Source organism: Mandrillus leucophaeus, unplaced genomic scaffold (assembly GCF_000951045.1).
Source record: "Mandrillus leucophaeus isolate KB7577 unplaced genomic scaffold, Mleu.le_1.0 Scaffold321, whole genome shotgun sequence".
NCBI classification, from domain to species: Eukaryota; Metazoa; Chordata; class Mammalia; order Primates; family Cercopithecidae; genus Mandrillus; species Mandrillus leucophaeus.
Window position 1 is genome coordinate 1,404,025 of NW_012103377.1, and position 8,344 is coordinate 1,412,368.

Consider the following 8,344-nt stretch of genomic DNA (forward strand, 5'->3'; position numbering starts at 1 on the left):
TATATATATATTGTCCGGGCACGGTGGCTCACGCCTGTAATCCCAGCACTTTGGGAGGCCGAGGTGGGTGGATCACGAGGTCAGGAGTTCTAGACCAGCCTGACCTACATGGTGAAACCCCGTCTCTACTAAAAATACATGTTAGCCGGGTGTAGTGGCGCCTGCCTGTAATCCCAGCTACTCAGGAGGCTGAGGCAGGAGAATTGCTTGAACTCGGGAGGTGGAGGTTGCAGTGAGCCGAGATCGCACCACTGCACTCCAGCCTGGGTGACAGAGTGAGACTTTGTCTCATAAAAAAATATATAAAATATATGTATTATATATATATATTTCTATATATATGGGCTTGAAATTAGTGGGACTTGACTAACTATGGGCTTGAAATTAGTGGGACTTGACTAACTATGGGCTTGAAATTAGTGGGACATAAAAATGAGTGGGCTTGAATATTTAAAAAAAGAAAAAAACATCAGAATGTGTCATGCATAGTAACGTTAAGTGTTGTGTGACATGTATGCTCATGGTACACACATCTATGTGAGTACTACGTCACAATGTAAAATGTACTTCTATGTGGGTTATGGTTAAAAAGTTTGACTTTCCATCATGGATGGAAGGAGTATACTTGGTATAAGTTAACATACCTGCTTAAGTTGTGCTTAGTTTTAAATTGTTCTGAATTTCTAAGTTATTTTCCTGTTTTTTAATAAATTAAATTTGTAAAAAAAATTCGTTCGACAGTTGTTGCTCTTTTAGTTTAGTCTGAAAGGCACCTCCCACGCCCCCCCCCCGCCCCCGCGCTGGCTTTGCAAGTGGCTGTTTGATTTCTGTGGGCTGGGTGCCATCTTGTGGCCTTTGTGTTACAGTGTAGTGTATTCCCTTTAACGCAACTTGGAAATCCTGTTTCTGATGTCCAGAGTGAACTGTCCAAATTACCAGAGCTTGAAGTGAATTAAATCAAGACTACAGATTCCATTCTTTTTTTTTGTTTTATTTGAGACAGGGTGTCGCTCTGTCACCCAGGCTGGAGTGCAGTGGCTCGATCACGGCTCACTGCAGCCTGGACCTCCTGGGCTCAAGTGATCTTCCCACCTCAGCCTCCCAAATAGCTGGGACCACAGGCTCACACCACCAGGCCTGGCTATTTTTAACAATTTTTTGTAGAGTTGGGGTCTCACTCTGTTGCCCAGGCTGGTCTCAGACTCCTGGGCTCCAGTGATCCTTCTGCCCTGGTCTCCCAAAGTGCTGGGATTACAGACATGAACCCCTGCACCCAGCCTTGATTCAATTCTTAAAATTTCCATCTGGCCTTAGCCCCACATTAGACCCCTAACCCTAGCCAATTAACTCTAAAGTATGTGCCATTTCCTGGTAGATAATCATGAAAGAGGAAGACCAGTCAGTGCTTGGTCTCTTGACGTTGGGTGATAAGTACTGTCTTCTTCTGTAAGGGCGACTTGCAGGTGGTATGGCCTTCAGTGGAGAAATGGGAAATGGGTGTATACCTCCTCTTCCCTGTGAAACGTTCCCTCATTCCGTCCCTGATTTTTCTTGTGGTTGTTTGTGCTCACCATAGAACCTCCACAGGAGTTGGTGTTTTTAGCACTTATTCCACTGTATTGCAATTCCTGTTTTAAATTTTTATTTATTTATTTGAGACAGGGTCTTACTCTGTTACCCAGGCTGGAGTGCAGTGGTGTGATCATGGCTCACTGCAGCCTCAACTACCCCGGGGCTCCAGAGAGCCTCCTGCCTCAGCCTCCTGAGTAGCTGGGGCTACAGGCGTGCACCACCACACCTGGCTAATTTTTAAATTTTTTGTGGAGACAGAGTTTCGCTATGTTGCCCAGGCTGATCTTGAACTCCTGGGCTCAAGTGATCCGCCCGCCTCGGCCTCCCAAAGTGTTGGTATTACAGGTGTAAGCCTCTGTGCCTGGCCATCATTCCTTTTCTTACATGCTTATTTCACTTATGAGACTGTGGGCTTCTTGAGGGAAGGAATTGTATCAGATCTTTTTATTCCTATTGTCTAGCAAAGTCCCTTGCATATATTTAGGTAATAAATGTATTTTGTGTAAACAAATGTACGATTTAGGTGAGTTTGTGTGTTCGAGTTGGTTTTTGAATTTGTTAATTTAAAAAATTGTAAGCTTAAGACTCAGGAAGGAGGCTCTTTTAAAATATATTTTTGGGCTGGAAACGGTGGCTCACACCTGTAATCCCAGCACTTTGGGTGGCTGAGGTGGACCATTCACTTGAGGTCAGCCTGGCTAACATGGTGAAACCCTGCCTCTACTAAAAATACAAAAATTAGCCAGACGGGGTGGTGCCCGCCTGTAATCCCAGCTACTCGAGAGGCTGAGGCAGGAGAATTGCTTGAACCTGGGAGGCAGAGGCTGCAGTGAGCAGAGATTGTGCCGCTGCACTCCAGCCGGTCTCAAAATAAATAAATAAAATATATTTTTAGCATTTTACATAAATGTACAATATTATGCTAAAATTGTTATGTTAGTAATAGGATTGGTAAAAATTGCTTTGCTATCTGAAACTAAATACATAGGAACTATGATAAACATTTTCTTTTCTTTTTAAAAGCTAGGTAAAAAATATAATGAATTTATAGAAGCGGCTGTGTGTGTGTGTGTGTGTGTGTATATATATATGATATCATTATATATATATAGCTTTTTGTCCATGGTTCCTGGCTCATAACTCCCATAGCCCTTGTTATTTCCTAAGGGATTAAACAATAAGCATATCTTTTGTTAAAGCGTTTGTCGTTTAGTCCTTGGTTCCTGAAGCAGCTTTGGAAGTGCTTCAGAGCGATCAAAGGAAAAGACCGTCTTTGGTTTTAATGTGCGGGTGCTGTAGGCCTCAGAAGCAGGGCTCGGAAAACAGTCTCTCCCTCTGACCTTCTCATACCCTCCTTTTTCACCTGCTCCTTTGTCTCTCCAAGGCAGGCCATAGAAACTGAAAATATAATCTGCCCCCACCTTTATATCTTGGAGCTGGACATAAAGAAATTCTCTGACCTACCTTGTCTGATTGAAGGTCATAAGACCCTCATTTTAGAAAGGGTCCTGCCCTCTACCCAGGAGGGAGGAGTGCTGTACAGAGAGGCCAAGAGGAATCTGGACAGGCCTTACTAGGATTCCCCACTCAGTCTATTAGCATTAGATCATGCCCTTTTTGTCCAATCACGTTTGGCACTTGATCTTAGCCAAAATGCCAAGAAGCGATCCAATCCCATTTTGACGGGGTTGTCCATGCTTCAATCATCCCTATCCAATGAAGTCTCCATAAAAGGCCCAAGAGGACCAGGTACGCAGAGCTTCTGGACAGCTGAACTGGTGAAGGCTTGCAGGAAGGTGAACAAGAATTCACCCGTGTGCTGGTGTGATGGTGTACCCCAACTCCATGGGAACGGAAGCTCCTGTGCTCAGGACCCTTCCAGACCTCACCTTATGTGCCTCTTCATCTGGCTGTTTATTCGTATCCTTCAAAATATCCTTCATAAGAAACTGGTAAGTGTAAGTAGGCATTTCCCTGAGTTTTGTGAGCTGCTCTAACAAGTGAATTGAGCCTAAAGAGGGGGTCATGGGAACCCCAACTTGAAGTCAGTCGGTCAGAAGTTCCAGAGGCCTGTACTTGGGAGCTGGTGTCTGAAGTGGGGCAGTCTTGTGGGACTGAGCCCTCAACCTGTGGGCTCTGATGCTATATCCAGGTGGACAGCATCAGATTTGAATTGGATCAGAAGATTCCTGGCTGGTATCCACTGCAGAACTGATTGCTTGCCTGTTGGTGGGGAAAATCCCTACACATTTGGTCACAGAAGTCTTCTGTATTGATTGCTGTTGTGTGAGAACAGAGGAAAAACAGTTTTTCTTTCTTTCTTTTTTTTTTTTTTTCTTGAGACAGGGTCTTGCTCTCTCGCCCAGGCTGGAGTGCAGTGGTGCAATCATAGCTCACTGAGGGCTTGACCTTTCGGGCTTAAGTGATCCTCCTGCCTTAGATTCAGGAACAGCTGCGACTACAAGTACAGGACACCACGTATGGCTAATTTTTGTACTTTTTGTAGAGGTGAGGTCTCACCATATCGTCCAGGCGGGTCTCAAATTCCTGGGCTCAAGTGACCTTCCTGCCTCGGCCTCCCAAAGTGCTGGGATTATAGGCATGAGCCACTGTACCCAGCTGTGAAAGTTTTCTGACCCACTATATATGTATGAGTATATATAGCCACACAAATACATAGATATGTGTATATATATTCACCCACACCACAGAGACCTTTATGAAACTTTTTTTTTGAGAGAGAGTCTCGTTCTGTCACCAAAGTTGGAGTGCAGTGACACGATCTCGGCTCACTGCAACCTCCGCCTCCTGGGTTTAAGCGAGCACGTGTGGCTAATTTTTGTATTTTTAGTAGAGACATGGTTTCACCATGTTGGCCAGGCTGATCTCGAGCTCCTGACCTCAAAAGATTCACCCGCCTCGGCCTCCCAAAGTGCTGGGATTACAGGTGTGAACCACCACACCCAGCCTATGAAATGATTTACCTGAAACACACATTTTGTTACATCTTATATATTAATAACCTTGTATTCAAAGATTTCTCAGTGACATAGTGTTGTCACAAAGTTCATAGGGGGGTTAGGATACCAAAATATCATTAAATAATTAAATAGTAGTTAATGTGTTTGAGAACAAAATATACAACCTGGAAACCTAGTGACAGATGGGAAGTTTAGGGTGTAGGGTTAGATGAGTTCTTGGACAGAGAGGAGACAGTGGGGTTGTGGTGGCGAGGGCGTGAGGAATGATCTCTTGTGTGAGATTCTAGGGACTAAGAAATCCCTGAAAGAGCTGTCCACCATGATCACTGGAAACCTCAGAACACTGGCCAAGCTTAACTGCGAAATATTTAACAGAAGACTAGAAATTATGGGGAGAAGTAGGGAATAATAGATGTCATTCATATATTAGTGCACTGGAAAGGTATTGCCTGGTGTGTTTCATAGAAACTTCAGGTCACTTCTGTTTTTTTTGAGACAGATTCTTGCTCTTGTTGCCCAGGATGGAGTGCAATGGCACGATCTTGGCTCACTGCAACCTCTGCCTCCCAGGTTCAAGCGATTCTTCTGCCTGAGCCTCCCAAGTAGCTGGGATTACAGGCACCTGCCACCAAGCCAAGCTAATTTTTTGTACTTACTAGATACACGGTTTCACCATGTTAGTCAGGCTGATCTCGAACTCCTGATCTGAGGTGATCCACCTGCCTAGGCCTCCCATAGTGCTGGGATTACAGGTGTGTGCCACTGCGGCCAGTCGGTCACCTATTTATTTACTTTTTTTTTTTTTTTTTTGAGACGGAGTTTCAGTCTTGTCACCCAGGCTGGAGTGCAATGGCATGATCTCGGCTCACTGCAACCTCTGCCTCCCAGGTTCAATGGATTCTCCTGCCTCAGTCTCCTGAGTAGCTGGGATTACAGGTGTCTGCCACCACACCCGGCTAATTTTTGTATTTTTAGTAGAGACAGGATTTCTCCATGTTGGTCAGACTGGTCTCAAACTCCTGACCTCAGGTGATCTGCCTGCTTTGGCCTCCCAAAGTGCTGGGATTATAGGCGTAAGCCACTGCACATGGCCTCCTGTTTATTTACTATTATTATTATTATTTTTTGAGACAGAGTCTCACTCTGTTGCCAAGACTGGAGTCCAGTGGCGTGATCTCGGCTCACTGCAACCTCCGCCTCCTGGGCTCAAGCAATTCTCCTGCCTCAGCCTCCCCGGTAGTTGGGATTATAGGCATCCACCACCATGCCCAGCTAATTTTTGTGTTTTTAGTAGAGACAGGGTTTCACCATGTTGGCCAGGCTGGTCTCAAACTCCTGACCTCAGGTGATCTGCCCGCCTCAGCCTCCCAAAGTGCTGGGATTATAGGCGTGAGCTACCGCATCCGGCCTTATTTACTATTTTTTAAATGTTTGTGGGCAGGCCATCTCTTGATCTGTTATTTTGGGTAAGCTCCTACTGTTGTGGCATTGTTCTGACCTCCTGCTGTACAGGCAGCTACTAAATGATATGGGTCTCCTCCTTTCCTCAGTCTCCAGAGTGGGTTTTCTCAGCATTGCCACAATTAACATCTTGGAGCAGATAATTCTTTGTTGTGGGACTGTCCTGTGCATTGTAGGATGTTTAGCAGCACCCCTGGCCTCTATCCACCAGATGCCAGTGGTGTTTTCAGTTTTGATAATAAGAACATCCCACATATTGCCATGTCCCCTGGCGGCAAAATCTCCATCCCTCGCCGTTGAGAAGCACTGCTTTAGATTTGGTAGGTCAGTATCTTCTGGGACTAGGTCTCTAGTAGCTGCATCCTGGTTAGGCCCAGGGTCCATCCTCTCCAGGAGGGCAGGGGACTATCCTTTCTCAACTCTTTTTCCAGTCTTGTAAATGACCACATGAGACCATCTTTAAGATGTAAACTTGGACTTACGGACTTTCAGAAGTCAGCTCTTCGAAGGGATAGTTTATAAAAGGCACTGACAAAAGGGATGTATTTAGTGCTATTTTATTCAGAGGCTATTTATATCACCCAGTTAATATGAAAAGTGGTGAGAGGCCAGGCGCTGTGGCCCGCATCTGTAATCCCAGCACTTTGGGATGCCGAGGTGGGCAGATCACTTGAGGTCAGGAGTTCGACACCAGCCTGAGCAACATGGTGAAACCCCATCTCTACTAAAAATACAAAAATTGGCCAGGCGTGGAGGCACATGCGTGTAATCCCAGATATTTGGGAGGCTGAGGCAGGAGAATCGCTGGAACCTGGGAGGTAGAGGTTGCAGTGAGCTGAAATCGTGCCACTGCACTCCAGCTTGGGTGACAGAGTGAGACTCTGTCTCAAAAAAAAAAAAAAAAAAGTGGCAAGTCAGGGTATGTATCTTCACTTACTTGTGAGTACCAAGATACTACTATTCTATCAGCACCCGCTTCAGTAATCAAATACTGAGCTCCTCGGTGGCAGAAATTTGTTATTTGGTCATTGATATATGCCAAGTGTTTAGATGCTCAATAGTTGCTGAATGTTGAATGAAACATTAATGACTGGTTTTTTTGAGTGGACCTACAAATAGCTCTCCTTGTAAACGATACTAAAATAAACAGGAGGCTAGAAAACCTCCAAAAAATGGAAACTATTAATCAAGAAGATGCTGGTGCATGCTTGTAGTCCCAGCGACTTGGGAGGCTGAGGCAGGAGGATCGCTTGAGGCCAGGAATTTGACGCTGCAGTGAGCCATGATTATGCCACTGCATTCCAGCCTGGAGTGTATGTGTATGAATATATACAGACACATAAATACATTGATGTCAGAGTGAGACCCTCTTAAAAAAAGGGATACCAGCTTATTTCATGAGTAAAACATTTGTACTTTTTAGATTGGAAGGAGGAAATCTGCATATAGAATTCCAATTGTATTGGGCCTATTGACAAGGTTATCACAAACCTGTTTAGATATCAAAGTACTAGCAGTCTTCAACTTTACTAATAGATTGGTTTATAAAATGTAAACTGTAAATTAGCATTAGAACATACTCTGCTATAGAAAAGGGTTATAAATGGCAGCTGGATTCCCATGTATCTACAAATCACCCGCCATTTGTGACAGAACTCTATTTCAGCCAGAAGCCCAGTAATTCCCCCACCACTTCTAGTGATGGCCTTTCCCCGGGAGAAGGACTTTTTGTATTAAGAGAGGGGATGGCTGGGCACAGGGGCTCATGCATCTTCCCACACTTTGGGAGGCCGAGGCAGGTGGATTGCTTAGGCTCAGGAGTTCAAGACCAGCCTGGGCCACATGGTGAAACCCCGTCTCTACAAAAAACATAAAAATTAGCCGGGCATGGTGGTGCATGCCTATAGTCCCAGCTGCTTGGGGGGCTGAGGTGGGAGGATTGCCTGAGCCCAGGAGGTTGAGGCTGCAGTAAGCTGTGACCATATCAATGTACTCCAGCCTGGGTGACAGAGTGACACACCGTCTCAGAAACAAAACAAAACAAAACAAAACAAAACAAAGAGATTAGCAGATTAGCATGGAAGACAGATAGCAAGAAGTTAATTTTCCTGGGTACCTGGTCTCTTAACTATGTGGCAGGTCTACAGATAATGACAATAAAGTAATTGCCATATTGGGGTGGCAAATGGGGTGATGAAGTAGCACTGGAGTTCAGGTTTGTATATGGTCATTTGTTAAGAGTTAGTTATATGTATTTAAGGATTCAAATTTTGTTAAACTAAATATAAATATCTAACTTGTTATTTATAAATTTGGTACAAGCTGAAGAT

General features: G+C 44.6%; 1 protein-coding gene across 1 annotated transcript in view; it reads right to left on the reverse strand.

Annotated features, from left to right (window-relative positions):
* Window positions 1-6,558: 6,558 nt before the first annotated feature.
* PRDX4 (peroxiredoxin 4) overlaps window positions 6,559-8,344 on the reverse strand; it is a 22,636-nt gene continuing 20,850 nt past the window's right edge. Inside the window, exon 7 of the mRNA XM_011988015.1 lies at window positions 6,559-6,899. Within this exon, the coding sequence (XP_011843405.1) occupies window positions 6,681-6,899 (219 nt within the window). The 3' untranslated portion in view covers window positions 6,559-6,680. The remainder of the gene's footprint in view (window positions 6,900-8,344) is intronic.